Here is a 24263-nt window from a genome sequence, read left to right on the forward strand (position 1 = left end):
TTGCTCAAACAGGGCTGAGCGAATCAGCTAGTAATTGCAACAAAAATAAATTCTAGCAAAATAAACTTTACAGCAACATCTGAATCCTATCTCTCTTAATTCGTAGTCACGCAGATAATAATCAATAAACAAGCTCATAACTCACAACACTGGCCGACACTTAGAAATATCTCAATAAAAACATGGCTTACCTCGTTACCGTTACAAATACCAACATGTATACGTACGGGTATTAACAAGAATGTCAATCTAATTCATCAATCATTGATTGGAATGAAATACCAACATAATTCGACGCGTTCACCTCAATGTGTTTGACAATCATTGATTGAAGTAGCGCTAAATTAGGTAAAATTAACAAATGCTAATTTTGCTGGCAAGCAATCAGTTAATTTAGCTTTATGTTTATACTGCATTGGCTGTTATTTTACCTATGTATTAAGAAGTATATAAGTGTGTTTATCAGTTTTCTGGTTACGATAGTACAAGCTCTGCTTAACGCAGAATCAGATAACCGTGTGTGAATTGCCCAAAGACATTTATCTATAACAGTGCCAAAGGCAGAGATATCAAGCAAAATGCGACGAAAATATTTGATCTTATTACTATTAATCCCCGTGTAAATAATACCAAAGCAACGATAAAGACTGGCTATAAATGGTTTCAAGAGATTTACAACAAAAACAATATTTAAAAGATAATAACGGCTAGTTTTATGAAGCTACAATTTATCAAAGCATTGACGGATTGTATCAATTCAATAACATAACATGAATCGTCGAGAAATCAATGAATTTAATACAGTTAAGAGATAAAGCTACGAATGTAACGGCCTAATGAAAATTGTATGAAGAAAGTCTGTATTTTATCTTAACGGTAGACGCTTCTATGGTTTTGCTTGTAGTTTGCCATTCGTTTGCGGCAGACTGTACCACCTTACTTCAAAAGTTTAGGTATACATATACATTATGAAAATGATTTGTCTTAAGTATGAATTTTGTATAATGCGCGACAAAACATGAAATCTTTTTTCAGGTCAAATAAGTTTATTTCAAAATATAAGTAATCGATCAGTACTGTGTTCGACTGCTGATGATGCGGTGTATTTCATACACCTCTGCATGCACATTCGGGTATAACAGGCGTGATACTGCGTCAGTAGGTGTTTATCGAACATGTGACACAAAACTTTAACTAGGCTAAAGTTGTTGTATCTAAATGTGAAACTTTGTCTTAAACATAACATGACTTTGTAGGAGGTTACTTATTGTTATAACCCTTTTATTTGACCTAAAGTCTAGCGCTGTGTTGTCCCACAGGTCATTTGGTACTGAAATCGAATTCAGACAATATAGAAAGCGTATAAAATCAAAATAGATTTACACTCTAACAAATATACAATACAAGCTAGAGACTATTGCTTTATCCATACTTAAAATGAGAAAGTATGTTTGTTCATTTTGTTTATCACCTTCACGTCAAAACGGCTAAGTAGATTTGGATAGATCTTGGCAGGATGGTAGATTATATTTCGAGAAAGGTCATAAAGACTATTAGCAATAAGAAATCACGCACGTGTGTCTGATCCCTTTTACTAAGTTATGCTTTTACGGTAATACAAATATTCTAAATACCATAATAAACGCAACTTTTCCTATAGTTTCAATCCACAAAAGGCGCGAAAGTTTTCAGTTTAGAAAGAAAACATCCAGTCAATTATAAAAAGGCCGTAAAAGGCATATATCAATAGATGGCAATCACAGTTAGAAATAGTTCCTGTTAGGCTTTTTTGTAACTAGCTAGTTGTTTTACGAAGCACGTAGGCGGTACATCATATTGAGTTCTATACGTTTTTAATTGTCCTATGGAGCTGTACTGACATTCCAAGACTTTCCGTTATGAGATACGAGCTTTTGCCCGCATATTCGCCTGTCAAGCCATTCAAAATTATATCTTGGCCATATTACTTTTCTGATTGAAAGAGACTATGCCTCTGGCTTGTTACAAGGCACATAAAAAGCTACAAAAATCGCCTCCTTTCTGTATAAGCTTTTTTTAATAGACATTTTTTGGAGCCACGTTTGTAACACTCAGTTATCAAAAATATTTTTTATGGAATATCTGACAATGAAAAAATTGGTTAAGTATATTAGTTCAGTCGTAAATGCAATACCCATATACAAAGTTAGTATACACATCCATGTAACTTTCTATAGTAGTGAGGAAAGTACAATAAGTTCAAGATAGCTGTCACCTTACTAAATTAGGATTTAGTAAGGTGTCTTACTAAATTAGGATTTAGTAAGGTGTTAAGGTTATTATCTCAAAAAACTTATAACAAAGACCAACATACCTAGGTTCCCAGTTAGCCGCAAGCCTTCTTCGTGAGCGTACTCGTAGACGCATGCGCACCTGCCTCGTGGCCTCTCCTCTGACGCTCACCACGGCAGCACCGCCGCGGTTAGATGATAACTGCACAAAGACAACATATCGTCGTTTAAGTTCTATCACCACGTGAGTCATTTTTAGCAACTTTTCAGGAAAGACAGATTTTAATTTTGTCTTTCGATTTTCTAGTCAATGACGTCAAAAAGGCAAAACTGCCACAAATGTTGTGTTTGGGAGATGTGAAAACAGATGGAGGGTTTTTATTTAGGTAAAGGTACTTTTGTATAGGGTATGCCTGATGAAACAGAAGTAATTTATGTGTGTTTGGAGTAATCTTAAATAATACTCACCACTAAAACGTATCTATCTTGTTGCGATATATCTAATGAGATTGTACTCATTTCTCCGTTACCACTTTCTTTCTGTAATGTTAGTTGCTGTCCTGTAAATAAAATATAAATTAAAGAAATATATAACGTACTAGCTGACCTGCGCAACTTTGCTTGCGTCACGTAAGAGAGAATGGCTCATAATTTTCCCCGTTTTTGTAACATTTTTCGTTACTACTCCGCTCCTAATGGTTGTAGCGTGATGATATATAGCCTATAGCCTTCCTCGATAAGTGGGCTATCTAACGGTGAATTTTTCAAATCAGGCCAGTACTTCCTGAGATTAGCGCGTTCAAACAAACAAACAAACAATCAAACAAACTCTTCAGCTTTATAATATTATAGTATAGATTACCGTCTTACTTATCCATCCATTCAAAAATCAGTTTTGACCTATTGATAGAAATAAGAATTTTCTCAAAGAACAAGGAGCCAACATCGTGATTTAATTAATTTGTTTCAAAACAGTTTCTTTTTGACTAAGAATTTTCTTACCATTAATGTTTGAAGATTTCCCATGGTACAACGCCCAATGGAAGTCTCGGGAACACGGACTGATGGTGATGAACACCACGGATTGTGATATCAACGTGGTATTCAGTTCTAGGCTGGAACAATAATTAACTTTATTTAGTCATTTAATCTTTCTCTTTTTTGGAACTAAACTTTAGCACAAAGAATAAGAAAATTGTGGCTATCAACGATGCTTTACAATCTATTAAACTGCTAAGGAATATAAAAAAAATAGGCTTCGCAAAATAGTCATTACAATTTGGATCGAATTGCATCAACGTCGGATATTATAATATGCCTATAATGTGTACAAGGCGCGAGAGTTTAAAATCGTTCAATGATTTTCTAATATTTTGTATACGAAAAAAAGAAATTCAACCCAGGAGTTGTATTAAAGTAAATAGGCCTGACTCCATCGCTGTAGTTTTGTCTGTTACTTTTTTAATTAATAGTCATGTATGTACAAAATTCAATTCCAAAGAAGTGTTAATCTCTACAATCAGATTATACGAAAGCGTTATTTCTTCTGATTTAGATTAACACTGATAAACTCAAAGCAAATTAACCTTACAAAGTTGCATACAATTATAAGATTAGTACGCCAACACGCGTAGGTGTTTTTAATTATTTGATTTTCATTTTTATGGGACAGACAAAACTTGTTTCTAAATGGACCCCTAGATACTTATCAAACAGTTTATTACGTGGCCCCTATCTTTTACTACTATTAAAATACTAAACACTCACTCACAATTATCTTTTAGTCAAGAATTCCTTGTTGTTTTTGTCGTAATTTCCATAACACTTCGGTTTTAAAAGGACGTATAGACAAATTAATACGGTTGCATAAGCCCTTTCGGCATTGAAACGGCGATACATTTTTAATGGAGTAAAATGTGTCTTCAATAAAAAAATGTCGTAAGTGAAATTCATATATTGTGTTAAACGTATACTTATGTCCTTTTTATATTGAAGGTGCGGTATAAATTAAAGGAATCACAATTAGTTAAGACATTTAGATACAAAGAACCTTTTAAGATGGTGGCAATTACAAGGTATTACTGGAAAATGAGTCTATTTGGCGTAAAACTAGTTGTGTTGATAATGTCATGGTGCCGACCTCAATTCACATACATAACAAGCGTTTTAGTCATAGCATCTTGAACTATGATTGGTATTTTTTGCTCCTGTACAATGACATGGCCTATTAATAGATCTTACTGCCAAATATCGAGTATGATACAAGATTGGAGGCTATAGAAGGCAAATCCTCTGGACGATTACTGATTCCTTGAACACTTTCATTGCGCAATCAGAGGTGAATGTGACTCAATATCAACTCATAGCAATTCACACTATAGGTAGGTAAGGAACTTTAGATTTATAACATAAGCGGCCACCCATCCGAGGAATATCTAAGTGTTGCTTAATCCACACATCGTTTATTAAATGGTTAGCGCAACTGGCTTAGCAGCATCAAGAACAACGTCTACAAAAGAAGTAACACGATATTTTTCATAATAAAACGTGACGTCTTCTACTTACCTTCGACTCTCTCCCTCCCCTAGCCTGTAGACTGTCTGGTTGTCAATCGGCAGCCACTCCACAGCCACTCTTGAGACGGGCCTGGTGACCAGGACTGTTGGAGACGCTAGACCAGCCCCCGCGGCGTGGAGCACTATCAGGCTGGCGAGCCTCATTGTGAAGATGTTCAGTTTACTGGAACAAGTAAAAATAGCGTTAGTTTGAAAGTTTTTTGCAGGGTTTGTTGGTAACGGGGTTTGAAAGCTGAGAGGCGTTTTTTACTTATGAAGTCGTGGTTGAGGATTTTTGTGTGAAAAGCTTACGTTTGTAATTTTTATTTCAAAGAAAAAATAAGTTACTTTACGACCAGATAATTTGTGCATGACAATAACTAGTGTGTACTTTTTTGTAAGTATGTATCTACCTACTTGTTTAGGTAGTGCATTACAAATCAAATGCTAAAATAAGAAAGATTGATGTTCTCTTAGCAAAGAATCTGGTTAAAACTAGCGGTAGTTGTTTCCTGTGACCTCCAAAAATCCAACAAACACTAGCTTAGGTCTTAGATCATTCACAAAAATAGTCTCCTTATTCCAGAAACCGCTACACTGAATATTTACATCAGAAGCTATAAATCAAAGCAAAAAACAAAGAAAATAACGTTTTCTAAACCAACTCGCATGTCACTTGTTATAAATCGATTATTCATCGAATGTACCGATTATACAGTAGGGATCGATAATCGAGATGTTGTAAGTTGCAATCGGGTCAGTGGTCTTAGCAATTATTTTTGACACGTGTAAAGTGCGATTTATTTTTGAACTTTTAAATGTTCTTTCAATGTACCGTGGTGACAGTCTGTGGTTATTAATACATTTCGTTACATTTAACTTGACCTGTTAAACTGATCATTGAATTAAGTGGAATGTTAAAGACTAGCTGATTGTCCGGGATCTGCTTTCAAAATTACATATATTACATACCTGCAATGATATGCTCCTATAAAGTATTTTTTGACAAATGCATTAGGAATTCTAGATATAGGTATAGCAAAAAATACCAGTATTTACAAAATCCTAGAACTTTATAAAAATAGATTAATATAGTAAAATTATTTGGACAAAAAATAATTGGTAAATATTGTTAAAATAATCTTACGGATAAGAATTTATTGTTATTATTTTAGTTTTTTTGGTAAATAATTAATTATTCAAAGAGATCTCTGTCCCTAACTTGTACCAAGAATTCATAAACAACTGAAGCTATTTCATAACGAGCTAACAAAAGGTTATTGAACTATGATACAATGTATTAACTCGTACTCCCATTTACGTGTCTGAACAAAAACTTCATAAAATCTCGCTGCAAGACTTATCTTCCTTCTTCCCCATCATTTTTGCTTTAGAATCCTTTATATTGGTTTTGCGTTTACTTAGGTACTAAGTAGGTGTTACCGAGTGATCACTGATTGGCATGGAATGAAGTCGGAATTTCTGATACGTACAATTTGTAATTACTTTTAATTGGATTAATTTATTAGAATAATATTTAGGCGTTAATATTTTTTTGTTCGAGTAGCAGATCTATGTCAGTATGCCAGTAATAGTTTAGTCTTATTTAATTTAAGTCTCATTACAAGTTGTTTTGAAGTGAACCATTGTAACTACAACTTCAAGTTTAAGAACATAATTATATGTATTTAAAAAAAAATCTAAATCTGTTTACTGTTTACTTCATCAAAGTCCATACAAATCAACACAAACATTGTCCAGTACTATAATCTAGAAGTTATTGACATGCACCGCTACAAAAGATCTTTGTTCATCAGAGAATTACTGTATACCTAATAACAGTATGAATTATAGCTTAGTGCTACACTGATTTGTTCGCTCACGTATAGTAATACACGTTTTTACTTGATGTTCCTAAGTTATACGCGTATTGGGGAATTTTGGTCTCATAAAAAGTACATGCATCGCGTTATGAAACATGGAACAAACACCTAACTAGGTATGTTAATTGAACGATAAACTACGATTACTATTAAACTAAACATTCTAAATCGGGCCTTTCAACTTATAGTTTTTCGCATAAGACGGTTCAGCAATTTAGCTGAAACAACGTCACAAGCACTTGCATTAAAAATAATAGTAGAGATTAAGACATTTCTAAGAGTGTTGACGTAAACAAGCATGTTCCGTTAGCGGTCAAAACTGCATTTAGAAAGTTGAAACACGGACAAACAAACAATAAGACATTATATTTACTACTTTAGTACACACCTCGGTAATTAGTTTTCTACTAAATAATATATAAACGCAGACAGTCGAAGTAGAGTCAAAGCAAAAATGGATAGTAATGATTATAATTCCTTCATATGACTAAAACATAATTTTACCGTTTGTTAGGTACTTGTCTTTTCTCATGACTAACAGTTTATAAGACACTGTTTTTACAGTACTGAAAATCTATGAGTACGTATAAAGAATTCGGTGCTCAAGATTTTTCTTCTCTTTTTGAAAAACAAAGCATTTTCTCACCTCCACTTACAATTTTGAAGGCATAACATAATGAAAATCTTTTTCTTGGATTTCTGCTTGATAGAAGTTTAGGTGGGGCTTTGCACCAAAAATGAAAATGTCTTTGCAATTTGTACAACGAAAACTGCGCTTTTCTAGGAAGCTCCACTTTTAGTATAGTACGATATTTCACTATTTTTATTTCTTTAACTTCTTGCTACTGATTTAAGTTGGTCTTCAGTATACCTAGGTGACCCTTTAGTGCACAGTTTGCGCAGACCCTAAAGCGGCTTTCTTCAGTAAAAATGGCAGAACAATTAGCCGTAAACATATCTCGTTTTACAAGTAATTAACGAACGGTTAAGTATTTTAGGTTATTAGTTTTACGAGTGTTTTAACGATGGACATGTGGTACTTTCATTTGGCAGTAGGATTTATTTATTAACGTTCTTTTTGATACCGAAGAGATTATACTGTAGTTATGTCCTTTTGGTATTAAGGAGCCACAAGTCAAAAATGTATGGAGGCTTTATTTATTGAAGTCTTTGATGTTCCGCTATGTTATACACTATCACTCACTGTACGATCGCTGGTTCTATTCCCCATTTAATTTTTTTTTTGATATTGTAGTTTTTTCATGTTTAAGAATTGTATATTAGTATTCTTTTGTGGTTACACTATTCATTTTTGTCCCGGAGGTAGGTTTAAAGAAAGATGATCGTAATAATACGTTCACTTCTACACTCTTTCTTCCTGTTTGATAAATAAGAAAATTGATATTGATTGTGTGTTTAATTTGATACGTTTCTATACTTACTAACAGAAAATTTATTAGCATATTAAAGCTTCACCATTATTTGTCAAAACAACACAGCTATTACATAAACTTTACAAGAAATATCGCGAACATAAAACGCTTTCCTCATACCTTTCTCTTTTACTTACAATAACTTTATGATTTACGGTAAATTGTAAATTATTTACGTCAAAAGCATAGTGTTCTTGCACAAGTAATTATCTTAAAAGGAAAATATATGGGAACTATAAAATGAACATAAACATTGGCCACCTAAGTGGTTTTTGCGCTCACTCTCAATGTTCGCAATTCACACAGAACAATTATATTGAGGAAATGATGATTCTCTTGCGTTTGGTAAATGCCGCGGGTTTGTTTCGAGCGAAAGTCATTTTGTTTTAAGGCTCGTTGTTCACACCGGCAGGTGATCAAAAGCAATCATGATCGTCGACATACGGTATAGTGGTATTTGTGCTTAGCGTCTCCGTATTTAAAAGCATGGTTCAAATTGGTCCTCAGGGGTTATCACGTATCTCAGTTGACAACTATTTGGAAGCCACTATGCTGTACATTGTTTTCTCCCTTAGATTATAGTGATGAACACGGAAGCGACCTTGCTTAATACTATGTTGTGACTACAAACGTAAACCCGTCATAAACTTTACAAAAAACTCTATTAAAAAGACAAGAGGAGGCTAAAAGCAGATATCATTATTTAATCTTATAGTTAACAAACATACTATTAATTTCCCGCCACCTTTATCCACCATGATTCATAGATTCTGAGAAACTATTTCAGAATATAAATCGTGTGTAATAAAATAAAATAAATTATAGCAAATTGAAATTAACATGTCACTTACGAGCGTAAAGGTAATTGTTCTTAGTCTTAGCTTATTGATTAGCATACAAAGGTTTTAGATACAAATAATGAACGACTCATATTTGTTTCTTTTCTTATAGATTTATTTTTAATTGATTACCGACTCTACCTTTCAACGCAGCATAGATAAGTTACTCTCTATTCGTCTTTATTGAAATTTAATAAACAATACTCAAGTATTTTAATAGGGCAATGATTAGTATATATATATTATAGGGTAGTGATTTAGGATATACATACAGATTCCCAATTGAATAAGAGAGTTAATATTTTTTTGTACAAAAATTACAGATTTGTACTCTTCATAATTTAATTTAAATATTACATTATGAATCTATAAATCTGTAGACACTTATCTTATTGTAAATACTCAATACAATAAAACAAGTTTCGTACAAAATCTCGCAGACTTAAATTTTACATATAAAATTGTGTTCAACAAAAGCATACAAAAATCCCGCCAAAACATACATTTAATTAAGAATACAATACAAAAATAGACGATGCAAATACAAAGAGATCCATTGAGGAGGAACTAAGCCGTAACAAACCTTGAGTTTATTTATACGAACGAGACGTTTCTGAAACGGACTGCATAAAGTAAAATATATCAAAACACAGACAGACAGAAATACAAAACAGTGAACAGACAGACGTGCAGACTGTTTGTATTTATAGATACGATAGCTTTTACTGTGGATTTACTCAAAGAATAATATTTTAGGTGTAAGACTGTTAGTGTTTTAGAAGACAGTGCTTGATAGTTATAGATTTGAGTTAAGCTTTTGATACCGTCGCCCATGAAGTGATGAATCATGCGTTGCAATTTTAAGTAGTTCAAAACAGCCACAATAGATTAATTTAGTCGGAAATTCACTCAAAGCGCATGCGTTTATCCGAAAATTGTGAATTGTCTTCAGAAGTTTATTTCAAACATTATAGTATTTTCTAGAGCCTAAGATAATATATATGAATACACAGGCAGACGGCAGACTGTTAGTATTTATAGATTCGATAGCTTTTACTTCAGATTTACTCAAAGGATAATATTTTAGGTGTGAGACTGTTAGTGTTTTAGAAGACAGTGATTTGATAGTTATAGATTTGAGTTAAGCTTTCTATCAAATGGCTCATGAAATGATTTATCCGTAAGTATAGCTATACATATTTGAAAAAGAAATACCTTTATCAAAACACAATCCCGATACGTCTGTATCTAAGAGTTATTTAGCACATCATGTTTTGAGTTTTGGAAAGCAGTGATTTGGTTGTTATAGATTTGAATTAAGCTTTTAATACAGTCGCCTAGCAAGTTAAAAATCATGCGTTGCAGCTTCATGTAGGTTCATCTGAGTTTTAAGTATATCAAAACACGTACAAATATTATTGGCTGAAAACTCTCCCAAATTGTATGTTGAAATTATGTTTATCTGAAAATTGTAAATTGCCTCCAAAAGTTTATTTCAAACATTATAGTATTTGTAGAGTCTAAGATATATGAATACACAGACAGACGGCAGACTGTTTGTATTTATAGATACGATAGCTTTTACTGTGGATTTACTCAAAGGATAATATTTTAGGTGTGAGACTGTTAGTGTTTGAGAAGACAGTGATTTGATAGTTATAGATTTGAGTTAAGCTTTTGTTGCCGTCGCCCATGAAGTGATGAATCATTCGTTGCAGTGTCATGTACTACTGAGAATATCAAATGTAATTATATCAAAACACGTAAATCTATTACAACAAAATCACTGCTTTCATGAACTCAAAACATGATGATTATAACTTTTAGATACAGGTGGCTATTTATGGGCATAAAAGGCCAAAAAAAAATTTTCTCAACTATTTGAAATCGTCGTAATGATTTTAATCTACCTCTGTTTCGTAAAAGAAATTCGTTTCCAAGAAGAAATGGTCAGAAACTCACAGCGGAGACAATAATTGTACAAAAACACCCGTCAAAATTGCTCCCTATAAGCTATTCAGTACTAATTCAGAACTGGTAATACCGGGGTTTAATAGTAATTTTCTTTACAAAAATATGTATAGTAAAACATCTCATACAATTTCAAGTCTTATTAATGTCACTGTAGGGTGCTGATTACAATGTAATAAAACTCTTTTTGGAAGCTGGAAATTTGGCAATGAGATCAGGTGATGATAGATATATAGTCTACAACAAAGACGGCAGGTATGGGAACGAGGAAGCTGTGTCTTCTAATGGCAAATTGTTGGGAACTAATGTAGTTATAATTTAACCATTGATGTTTGGACGTAAAGGAAATCCATGTTAGGAGAAAGAAATGATTATTAAAACAACACATCGGGTATCAAAAAGAGCAAGCAGTTTTTCATTTCATTTCATTTCAAATAAGGTATTCTAACCTTTAATTTTCAGTCGCGTTGAAGATCCGTTGCATTATAATATTATGTGTACAAATCGCGATAATTTAAAATCTTTCTACCTAGGTATACAACTTTTTACTTTTTTGCTTATCAACCTAATATTACCAAGGGAGTGTCTAGATGGGACACGATATTTACATCTTAAATTAATAAAACTATTCAGTGCGACAATGGCATACATTTAATATGCCACGGTCGGGGCACCTGTTATTTCATTTCTAAATCATTAGCTGCATTGACTGCAATTCTATTTCGATCCAAAAACCACTCAGTAACAGAATTTAAACGAACAACATTTGCAAATTGACATTCAGACATGTCGTGATTTAAAACATTTTTGTAAAGAGTTCGTTTGACTTGAATTATGGAGTTTAAGCGTCATTTGTGATCGGTCGTTGATTTATGACTTCAAACGCTTTTGTAGTGTCGCTGAAATAAATGTTGTCAAGTGCAGCGCCGCGAATAAAAAAAGTTAAAAGTTTGTTTGAAAATGTGCAGTTAATTTTGAGAAATAAAATTTTAAAATATAAAACAGAGTTAATTGTAAAATCTTTTTAGAAGTACGGACTGAACGTCCCTTCAGACTTCAGGGCCATTATTGACTACAGGACGGTTTCATGATGACCTCTGGTTGAAATAAAAGTTATTATTATTATTAAAATTTACTTGTGTTTGTTATCAAAAAAAATGTTTTCTATCACGTGAACATGTTTTATTAGGTAATACGAATATTAAACGAAGGAAGCCCATGTAACTTAATACAAAAACAATCTTATTTTGAACACACCCTGTATAATGTGTTAACAGGTTTGTAAACGAAAAATGAACAAAACCCAGTATCCCGTGTTTAATCGTGTTAAAACAACAGGATGTTTCAAATCTGAGAGTTAACTGTATTCCTTTAATCACAACATAGAACGCAAACGCACAATACTTGGAAACGAGACAGAGGATATAAATATTATGTTTATGCGAATTTAAAATTAAAAACGATTTTTTTATGAAACATAATACTTACTATAATGTTTTTAGTTATGTAATGTTGTTAGTTAGACTGCCTCCATGCCACAGTGGTTTAGGTCCCCACGCCGCTACCATTGCGTCGTGGGTTTGATACACAACATCTTTTTTTTTTTTTTTTTTTTTTTCTTTTAGAAAAGACAACTCCCGCACTAAGAATTGCTCTTGTGTCGCGGGGACTTTTACAAACATACAAACAACGGACACAAAGCACAACCAGACCCGAAACAATTATTTGTGGATCGCACAAATAATTGTCCCGTGTGGGAATCGAACCCACGACCTCCCGTTGCAGTGGTATCGGCGTGGCGACCTAAACCACTGCGCCACGGAGGCAGTCATCGACCCACAAATAATTGTTTCAGGTCTTGTTGTACATTGTGTCCGTTGTTTGTATGTTTGTAAAACTACCGCGACATAAGAGCAATTCTTAGTGCGGGAGTTGTCGTTTTAACAAAAAAGAAGCTTATATTTGACGGAAGTATTTAAATCAGTAGTCTTTTTGTTATTAGTGTTTACTATTCATATTCTTCAACATTATACTACGATCGTACTGAAGCTCTTTTACTATTAGCAAATTAAATAACTCATAGCAAATGAAAATACTCGTACTAATCAATGTTTCAATTATTTGCAGATGGCGTCGAATTGTTTTCTTAATCAACAAAACATTATTTTCAATAAGTAACGAACAATAATAAACATTATCTCGCAATCGCCGTCACGTGGGCGACACCGCGGGTAAAGCCTATCTGGGATACATTCCTACGAACAAGTTCTCTTATCTATTTTAATTCAGAGAAACCATAGAATGAATTAATATGTGCCGTAATAGTAAGACATACCTGGCTGTATAAAAAACTGTACAGGTTTACAACTATACTTTGTTGGCCATTATGTGTTTAAAAAGAAAATATAATTTTAAAATATGAATCAATATTTCGAGCCTGTTATGGAAGAACATCGTAAGCGACAGATTATAGGTATTTTACTTTTATTTCTCTTAAGATAACTAGGTCCATATTTAAAGAATTGGCAATATTTGTAATATTGGTGAAAAAAAATATCGCAAGCGTCAAAAGTAAAAGTTTAAATTAAAGATCGTTATCAAGTTATCGTGCTTTTCAAATAATTTATTTGATTATAATTACGTGGGACGGGTGTGGTTAGTAATATAATCAAAATTCAAGCATCTATATGTAACATACACAACATAGGTATATCAATAAAACGTCTCTCCTGTAAAATTTCCTGTATGTCGCTTACGATGTTCTTCCATAACAAGCTGGATATTATATTTCTTATATTTTTATAGCCTAGCTTCTATTTGTATATAAAGTACTCTATGTCTATTTGTAAGGCCTGTGTCTTCAGTATATGAAACTATAATAAAATATCGGATACGTTACCTAACCCCGGGCTGCTATAACGGGAAAATTTATAGTAAGAAAATCAAACAATACATCTTCTGTAAGAATTTTGTTGGATTTTTATCGTATGTCATATACGTATATTGTGCAGTGGTTAAGATGTTCACCACACCACTACTAGTGCGTCTAGTGGTTGTGGGTTATATTCCCACACGGAACATATTTGTGCGATCCACAAATAGTTGTTACGGGTCTGGTTGTGCTTTGTGTTCGTTGTTCGCACGTTTGTTAAAGTCCCTGTGGCACAAGAGCAATTCTGAGTTGTCCTTTTTTAAGTCTTACTATTTGAAATGATGTGCAGATGAATTACAAAACTTTAAGTAATTAAGAAACAACTATCACTTCGTTAAAATCGTGGTATTGATTACAAAAATTCTATAAATAGACTTTCTAAGAACGTTTTGCATTATGATTTTATTAGTCGTAATCATCGATGTATTACCATTGCGCATGCCTGCGAAGCACATGTTTCACATTCCTAACATTCTCTAGTTCCAGTATTTCTGTATAGTTATATAGAACCAGTAAAGTCCTGCCTTATAAGGCCGCTGTGGTAATTACGCTGGGATCACCTTGTCTCTACTGATTAGTAAGATGTGTGCTTGTAGCCTTATCATAGGAATCTTGATGTTTGTTTATATAGAGTTACGTTGAAAGAAATGATTGGATTCGGTCATAGAAAATTGTAAGTAGTGTCTGGAATTGACTGATATTTTTTTTATAAATTGGCTAGTAAAGAGCTCTACGAGCTCTCTATAATATGATAGTTGGCAATAAAAAAAAGACTAGATAAAAATAATAATTTGTAAGAAGACATTTTAGGATCTGTTGCTACCAGTTACGTAGAATGCTTAAAGTGATGATAGCAGCAACCCGACTTTGCAAGATAATGAAATTGTAGAACGATTTATTGGAGCTCAAAAATAGTAGTATCAATACATAATCTATACTCATATCAAAAATAATAATAAATTACTAAAAATAATTTAACTAATGAATATCCCACTGTTGGGCACGCGTCTTTTCACTAATGAGTAATGAGGGAGAAGTTAGGCCTTGAATCCACCATGCAGGCCGATTGTGGGTTGGGTCTTAATAATAATATTTAGCTAATAATATAATTTTATAAATATAAATCGTGACCATCAATTCTTATGTTGAAATCTGCCGCATCTCAAAATTGAATACCACCGGGTACACTCAAACGTACCATCATACCATAAAAGGTATCAAATTAAACTAAACCTTTGCAAACCGAACATTAGTTAGATTATTTCAATTTATTATGACTTAACAAAATTATAAGATTGACATTTCGAACTGAGTTTATTGACTAGTTAGTGTCTGCGATTTCGCTTACTTAGTCGTTGATATTCCTTTCAAATCGCGAGGCTATTTTGTCAATTTTTTTTTGTTTCAGGTCAAAGATGCCTAAATTAATATTCGCTTTCACACTGGTGAAAAGAAGGAAAGTAATTGCATGATATAAGATATCGTCTTCAATATCAGGTCCAATAATTATCAGTTTTGTTAAACACTAGTCTAGCCAATACTAGATGAAAAAAAAAATATCGTCATGAAACTTACTGTGAGAGAAATTGACATTATTGACTGATTCTCCTCTGATTATATCTGTAGAAAAAATCCAGAAAATTGAACAGGATGATTTATTAGGATAGAAAAAGGATTTGTGCTTAGCACTAGAACACGTAAATACCAAAAGAAATCTCTTGTAAGTTATCTTACTATAGAAAAAAAATACTCATGGAGACTTGGTTCGATACAGAAAAGAGTTGGTACCAGCAGTAAATAACGTGTATATAGTAAAAGAAATCCCTTGTAAATAAAACTAAAATAGAAAAATTGGCCCCAAGAACTATAGTTTTAAATTATCGCACAACTATTATGCTCTGTATACATATTTGTTGACCAATCAATCGATCGATTTCTCAAACACAGTTTAGTTGCGCTTTACAAAATATAAGGGGCATTGTTATAAGTTCATTCTCGTGTTATTTGAGCTAAACGAGCCTGTACGTGCTACACGATGAAATACTTTGCAAATAAATAATGCAAAATACTGTTTTACTACTCCCAGTAATAATGTACGTATTGTATTTTCCTACTGTTGATATTTCATTTGTTTGTTTTAGTTACATTGCTCCGTGTTGAGGGAAGTAGAGAGTTGGTTTTTAAACATGATTTGTAATAGGTTAGGTAACGGTTGATGACTAAATGGTAGGATTAAAATTGGTTTTGTTAACTGTCTGTTTGAGCCCTTCGTTTCTTGTAAATTCGGTAGCTGAATTGGATACGAATTTCATTATAAAAAAAAAGCTTCAAGAAGTCTTTAGTAAGGTTGAAAAGGTTCTGGACAATTAGAGTATCAAAATAATGCTGTTTTAAGATTAAACAAATCTCTGACAACTATTTTAGTCTCTGGTATCATTTTAGGAGCAGATTAAGATCGCCATGCATTTTTTTATTTCTTTAAATCGAAAACTTCCTTTATAATCATCATAAAAAGATTAAGGAATTTCACCAAACCATAACAGACCAACCTACAAAATAATTTTCAATTCGATAGCTGAAAGAAACTGTCGACTTTTAATCACTTGAAAGGATTAGGCCGAGTAGTCTCATAGTAATTAAATGTATTGTGTATCAGCTAACCGCGGTATTAACACAACACGGTGTAAATATGACAGGACACAAATTGTCGATGAGGGACCGTAAGGCTTCCGATAGTCGTGTTACATAGGGTTACTTTATTGATTCGTTACGTCATGTTATCGCACTGTGTATGTAAAATAAGAATAAAATATATAATTTACATTCATGTATAATGATGTTGTTTACAGGAGACTCATGTGGATCGCTTGAAATAATCGCAATTATCGTTTTTTACATGTCTATTCCATTCGGAAAACAAGCCCTGCCAGAATCTCTTGAAATTGCAATCACAGAAAAATTGGCGATAACCGTCTAAAAAGTCGGTAACAGTTTACAGACTTTTTACGTGCACTCCGAAGCACGGAGGCACTCAGTTCAAATACCACTTTCCAGCCAACCCATCTGTGTAATGTCCGCGCCAAGATTGCTTAACCCACTGATCGTTTACCAACCGATGAGCGCAACTTGCCACGGGCGCCATGGTAACTGTGACGAATGCGTATATATTATATATTCTCTGGGTAGTATAGAAAATCATTTGAAAATGTAATTGTAAGTCAGTATCCACTTGGTAACATACAAGGCTGAAAGAATTACAATTTGTCGCATAATAGGGGTGTCGCAAAAGTCAATGCAATGCTTTTAGGTTTTCAAATGCCACTGGTGGCCTCTGGCTGTTGTTATGGAATATTACATTTCAATTTGCTATATAGCAAGCCATACCTGCCCTTTAGTTCCATCATATCGATCTAAGTTAGTATATGAAGCTTTTTAAGTATATAAGAGCTAGGAGAGAGATAGAGAAGATACATAATTGCCATCAAAAAGGCTCAAAATATTTTTCTTAGTCCAATGTTTATTTCGTTACAAACAAAAAAGAAACATAAGATACATGCGCGCGCGCATCAATTTGATTTTGACTAACTGTAACTCAGTGATAAATATAAGTAAGATTAGCGCTCTGATATCATCACTTAAATTTCAAAAGGGTTATATATTCAACAATAAAATAATACAGAAGATTATAGGCAGTAGGTATTAAAAATGTCTTATAAAAAGTCTTGTTACTAATTTGGCTAGTAGTTTAACATCCTACATACAGTACCCTATGTTACAGTATTGATAGCCCAAGACCCAGTTCAAACTGCACATTATCTCAATCTAAGCATAGCCTAGCAAGCTTCAATTTTCGAGTGCAACAAAGTGTAAATCCGTTTATTCGTTAATAATTTTTCAATAGCTTAGCCTTTTAACGAGATCGATTATGGACAATTTGCGTTTATCGGGAACCTGTGACAAACTCTATGGTATTTTATAAATGTGGCACGTTTCTTAAGAAATAATGTTTGGCAACTTTAGGCTGTTTAAATGCTCATTATCGTCAAAATAACTGATGATTCTTCATACATTAACAGTCGGAATTTATAAAAAACAATTATTCCAATCAATTATCTGCAAAAACTGACCCTAGAGCATATAATATGAGTAAAGGTGCGTCGCTAAAGTGAATAAGAATGATAAACAATATATTTATTTATTGGTCATTTTGATTTGAGTCAAATATGGTGAGATAGTCGTCCCCACCAAGGCTAGCAGAAGGGCATGGGATCGCCATGGGATTTTCAGAAGTACGCTCAAACGTTTACATATTAAGGAAACCCCTCCAAGGTTAGTAGGAATATGGGGTCACCATGGGATTTTCAGCAGGATCCTAAAGAAAGGATAATAAATATGTAAGCTGAAATCTAATCAATAAATTAGTCATGTAATTACAGTTAGTGAATGGGCGTCTCCGATTGCGCTCTAGTCACTCACTGGGGATATTTTTAACCGGAACGGCATGCGTCCTACTGTAATATTAATGGTACTAATTTAAATTATAATACCAAAGTGCTAATCGATGTATAGCGATGGTGATTTGTATGTTTGTAAAATCAAATCACGGATTCAGATGCATTTACTAGCTTTAATGTGAAAAGATATATTTATAAAATTTTTGTTTAATAAAAAGTAAACTACGTTTTTAAGTACAAAACTTACTGACTGTAATATGAAACAACTCATTTTTTTTAATTCTATAGGGATAGTTTATAAAATTACATGAGATATACGTATTAACCATAAGAATATGAATAAAAAGTCAACTAAGATACCAAAGAATAAAGAATTGTTTTAGATTCTACTATCCTTATAGATTATGACTACCGATAGCTGTTTCTTTGAAATCAATTTTTTACTTATTTTGCAACATATTATGGCAGTGGTCGTTGGCCATTGTACCTATTGAACTATAAGGAAAAACAGATCCAGATTTTTGAAGAAGACTCTACGAGGGCTTACATAGGACACGGGGCACACTTTATCAGTTATACACCTTACGGTTAAGGCACTAACCCACACTTGGCACTAAGACCCTTGCCCAAAAGTAGTACGGCAATTAGTTATTATTTATTTCATTATTATACTAGAAATAAAAAAGTCTTAAACCCGCATTGGCCAGCGTGATATACTCAAGGCCTGTCCCTTCCCTCATTACGGGAGGAGACCCTTGCCCAGCAGTGGGATGTTACCTATTTTTTTTATTAGTTTAAAATAAAATAAAATCAGGTGTGTTGTTTAAAGGAGGAAGACATCGTGAATAATAGTACAAACCAACGTTACTACACATTTAAAATTAAACACAGTTTTCATATTTGTTCCCGGTTTATTTTAGTTAAACCTAGAAAATGTGTGACATGATTAAAACTGACGTTTAAATAGTAGCGTAGTTCTAATCTTAAACCTTATTCATGTATTATAATTATTTCTCAAATCTCCACGATAAAATTCAACCTATATTTAATCTAGAAGTAAGCAACATCCAGTTGTTTCCTTAATCAGTTCTTCAAAGTGCATCAATCATCATTTATTCATTCAGCTTGTATATTCCGATTTCTTGAAAAAACTAAAACCCACATTTTTGCATCTGAACACCGAGCTTTTGCTAAGCCAGCCAGCTTTTGTTTAGACAGATAACGTTATTAAATTTTACAGATTCTTCAAATATTATCCGTCAAATTGTTTGTCAGATGCTAAAAATGTCAGCTCAAAGCCGAATGTGTAACAGTCATACAACAATCAAAGTAACAATTTACATCGTAGCTTCAAGTTCTTGCCTTGTGTCTATTACTTTTTTTTCAGGTATCAATGAAACCGATACAAAACGGGAATCGATCCCGAGACGTAGCGGCAACCGCATCGTTATCACCGTTTTACATTCCTTTACATAAAAATAAAATACTTCAGCTAAGATTACCATGGTTTACGTATTGAAACAGGACAATACATGATGCTAGTAGCTCGATTCTCTACAGTTAACGACTACCGACAACCGGCTAGCTATCGAGAAGTTTGACACGAAAATCTGTTTAGCGACTCTACAGGCTCCGTAAAAACTATTTTGGCCATACATGTTTAATGTCAAACTCTCGATAGTCCATAGTGCCGACTGTAGAGAATTGCGCTACTATGAATCATCCACAACGATAGTTTTTTCTAAAACTACTGTAATTCGCGAACGTACGACACTTAAAATATTTAGAAAAAAAAACACATGATATTACCGAACATAAAATTTGTAACGAAATTTCGGATCAACAAAACTTAGTAATCCTGCAGGAGGGCTATCACTTATCTCAGTTAATAACAATTTGAAAGCACTATATGCTATGCTGTACATTGGTTTCTTCCTTAGATTATAATGATGAACACGTTACGTCAAAGCAGCAATGTACTGAATAGTGACCATCAATTTGAAGTTGAGTTGTCAATTGAGATACGTGAAACATATACAGGTCTTGGTATTATGGCTGTGTATCATATAATTTTATTTATATGTAAACTATTAATCCTATATTTTTATTAAACCAGCTAGTAAAGAAGCTTAACGTGTTTATTACTACATTCCCTACTAATATAATATTATAAATATGAAAGTAACTCTGCTTATCTGAATGCCCCTTCTTCGTGCGTAAACCACTGAATCAATTTTGTATGAAATTTTGCACATCTTATTGTGAATATCTATACGAATATTATACAACAATAGATCGTCTGTGCGTCTGTCCGCTTGTCTTTTTGTCTTTTGCCTGTTCTGTTGGTTGTTTAAGATCCAAAAAATGCTACTCTTTTCCAAAATCAACTCTTATATGGCTCAAAAGAAGATAAGAGTTTAAATGTATGAGAATGTTTGAATGAACAGCGCGAGACTGAAATACGAAAGTTTGTGAGGATGGGTGTTTGTATGTTTGTTATTCTTTGTCGGAAAAGCGACTGAACGGATTTTCATGAAATTTTAGTTTAAAATCTAGATTAACAATATTGGTCACTTTTTATCCCGGGAAATATATTCACGCGAAGTAGCTGGCGGAAGCAAGTAATTTTATATTATTATATGTCCGATAAAATGATGATATTATTAATATAAAAAACATTATTTCACGATACAGATGCAAAAGATGCATAAGTAATTATTGCCGTAGGGATATCCATAAATTATAATCATAATAAAATTAAATAATTTTATAATAGTTTAAAAGGCTATAAAATAAAGAACTTACTTATATTGAGATGATAACGGTTGTAAAACAGTTATAACTATATTTATTACTTTTTATTAAGCTGTCTCTGTGGTCTTTAGTGTACAACTAATAAGACTACTTAACTCTGGGTCTAACGTTTGATTCCCGGGGCGAGAAAACTACTACTCATTTACTTTTATTATTTTTATGCAGTAGTTCATCATTTACAAGATATATTTATTATTATATAAGATTATTTTTAATAGTAGCCTGGAGTGAGGGTACGTGCCCAGCACTATGGCTATAGGCTCGCCACCTATTTACATGAGACTAACTTTTTATTTTGCCTTTATATTTTATTTATTATTGGCAAAACGCGGGGCTGTATTTCATACACCTCTGCCTACACCTTCGGATATAACAAGCTTGATATCATGTATGTGCTATTACTCTATAAAAAAAATTGTGAAGACAAGTCCGCGGATAAATCCTTCGATTTATAAAATGGTGGTGTTTCTTTTCTCTTGTAAGGTCGAAACGGGTAATATGTATTATGGGGCTAGCGACAAGTTGGCTGGTAACAGTGAGTTACCTGTATTAACTTGTCAATACTTGTTACCTACTGGCGCGATTTTGAACTTACGCCCTTATTATTTAACACTTTATAACCCTATACAGTAAATAGCGATATAAATGCACTATTTAATCCAATTTTAGGGATATATCCGGGGATAAATTCAAAGATACGCGAAAAGTGATGATGTCGTTGTTAAATAGAATTAAACTGAATAATAAATTTATTAGGTAATGGCTAGTTTAAAGTAACAGCAAGTTCCCTGCAGCTACATCAAGTTTCTACTGTACTGTAACTATAATACTTATTTAAAAGATTGTTTTTCTTTTGCTTTTCATTTCCGGGTTTAATCAAGTAAAAGTTGCTGGTAAATAATTTCAAGTGTTGTTTTTTAAACAGTATTTAACGGTATATACTTTTACATTAAGACAATAAAAGTAATAACAAAAAGAAATTAATCCGTCAATATTTTAAAATACATTTTCAGCGAAGTAATTTCATCCGTCAGTTAAATTAATTTTTAACAACAATAATTCAGTTTTATAAAACTAAATAAAAAAATATCACAGTAAAAATAAAATTGTAACCAAAAAGAAATAAAAACTTACCCCATTCCGTATATTTCACAATGCAACAAAGATCAGAGGATTTCTAACACAACAACATCCCGCCACATACGGCGAGAAATAGTCCACAAAAATAAAAACATTCAACGCTTATAAAGACATATTTGAAATTCAATGCGGTCGTGAAAAATAGGATTGAATTTAAAACCAAAATCAAAAACATGTATATGAATTATGCACTCCGCCTAACAAGTGGAAGGCTGCATTTTTATTACGAAAAAAGAAAAATTTATTCCTTATATCCTGTACTAAGCTTTACATCTATTATATTTTAACTGTCACTTTAAATTCATATTTAGAACTTGAACGTGCCAATCAAATTGAAATAGGAACACTTCACTTAAAAAACAAAAGCGGTTTATTTGATTTCGTTGTTAAGATGAGGTCACACTAATCGATGCCGAATTCGGATAATGGATAGCGAATCCGAACTATATCGAGTTGCGATCTGTATCTAGCGAGCTTTCGGTTGAAGTGCGTGTCGCACGCGCCGGAGGGCGACTGCTCCGATCATGCGTGTGCAAGCTAGCGATGCAACGCTATCAAATAAACAAAAACTGCACTCGAGCACAAGCTTGGCGCGAGCTTCGAAATGCTCATTTTATTGGCGATTTCATGAAAGCGATATGTGTATAACTCTGATTATGATAATGATTTTATTTGTTTTGTTTGATGACTTTATTATTTTAAATATTTTATTATTCTGTCTCATACTGTTCACTTTGATAAGAAAAATATCAGTTAAATAGTATTTAAAATGCCCCCTCAAGTCTATATTAATAAAGAATTGTGAGTTTGAAAGAATAGACTCATACATTTCTAAAACAAATATAATAAATGAGAAATAAAAATACGCATATCTAATCTCAACTCCTCACTATATTAATAGCACAAATCAGTCTAAAAAGGGTATATCTGAAAAAAGCAGTAAACAGATTTAACTATCATCATAAATTACATTTCACAAGGTACAGCCCTAAGTACTTAGCGTTATCAGTTTTCGAATCGTCCTTTTTATGTGCTATTTAATTAATCGAAGTATAGAAGAAAAATAAATATAAAAGAGTGTATTGCGCGCGCGCAGAATGCGGTGCGAGTTCGGTTTTAAATATAACCCATCGCGGTGACAATGGACAGTCTGTCACTCGGTCTATATCAAGGATACGAACACGTGGCTTGATAGTAATGTATCATACATCTGAACTGATTATCGTTTGTGAAGTTTATAAAAATATCGATTGAATGACTCAATCGAATTGGTATATGCCCTTTTGTCCCCTCTTACAATGTCCCCCGTGGTGACAATTAGGAATACAAGTAGGAAGAAAATTATTTTAATCGGTTAACAAATTACATAAAACTAGAATAACTGTTGAGGACTCAAATATCGAATTGATTGATTCATACTTAGTCTCAGTCAGATCCGTATGCGTGTACTTATCTTAGTTGACAACTAGTGTAGTCACTAAAATTCAGTACATTGCTGCTTTGACGTAACGTGTTCATCACTATAACGTAAGAGAGAAAACAATGTACAGCTTAATGGCTTACAAATAGTATTGTCAACGAAGATATGTGATAGAACCCCTTTACCTCTTTCACACAAGTCAAATAGCTTATAGTTTTCATACATTAGCTATCAGCATTCAGATAATCAATCAGACACTTAAACTTGAAACATCAGATTCATAAACTGTGGAAATGGCTTTAACCCCCGGTTTCTGAGTGCATTTAGCGGAAGTTTATCTATCCAAAAGCGTTTAAACTCATATAAAAAAACGCTATTGAATAGATAAACTACCGCTAAATGTACTCAGAAACTGGGCATCAGAGTTCAAATCGTTAAAACGATGATAGTCTCCGAGTTAAAACGTCGTAACAACCACAGTAGGTATGAAAGGTAAAAATAGATGCATGAGTTTGCACATTTCGAGTTCAGCATTTACGTAGTATGTATTGT

At 33.1% G+C, this 24263-nt stretch overlaps 1 protein-coding gene across 1 annotated transcript in view; it reads right to left on the bottom strand.

Moving 5' to 3' along the window:
• nord (neuron derived neurotrophic factor nord) overlaps nt 1-22826 on the bottom strand; it is a 31306-nt gene extending 8480 nt beyond the window's left edge. Inside the window, exons 1-5 of the mRNA XM_076124196.1 lie at nt 22286-22826; nt 4836-5009; nt 3273-3385; nt 2739-2830; nt 2354-2472 (exon numbers count right to left, since the gene is read on the bottom strand). Coding sequence (XP_075980311.1) covers nt 2354-2472; nt 2739-2830; nt 3273-3385; nt 4836-5009; nt 22286-22290 — 503 coding nt within the window. The 5' untranslated portion in view covers nt 22291-22826. The remainder of the gene's footprint in view (nt 1-2353; nt 2473-2738; nt 2831-3272; nt 3386-4835; nt 5010-22285) is intronic.
• Nucleotides 22827-24263: the final 1437 nt, after the last annotated feature.

The sequence above is a fragment of the Anticarsia gemmatalis genome, chromosome 16 (genome assembly GCF_050436995.1).
Source record: "Anticarsia gemmatalis isolate Benzon Research Colony breed Stoneville strain chromosome 16, ilAntGemm2 primary, whole genome shotgun sequence".
NCBI lineage: Eukaryota > Metazoa > Arthropoda > Insecta > Lepidoptera > Erebidae > Anticarsia > Anticarsia gemmatalis.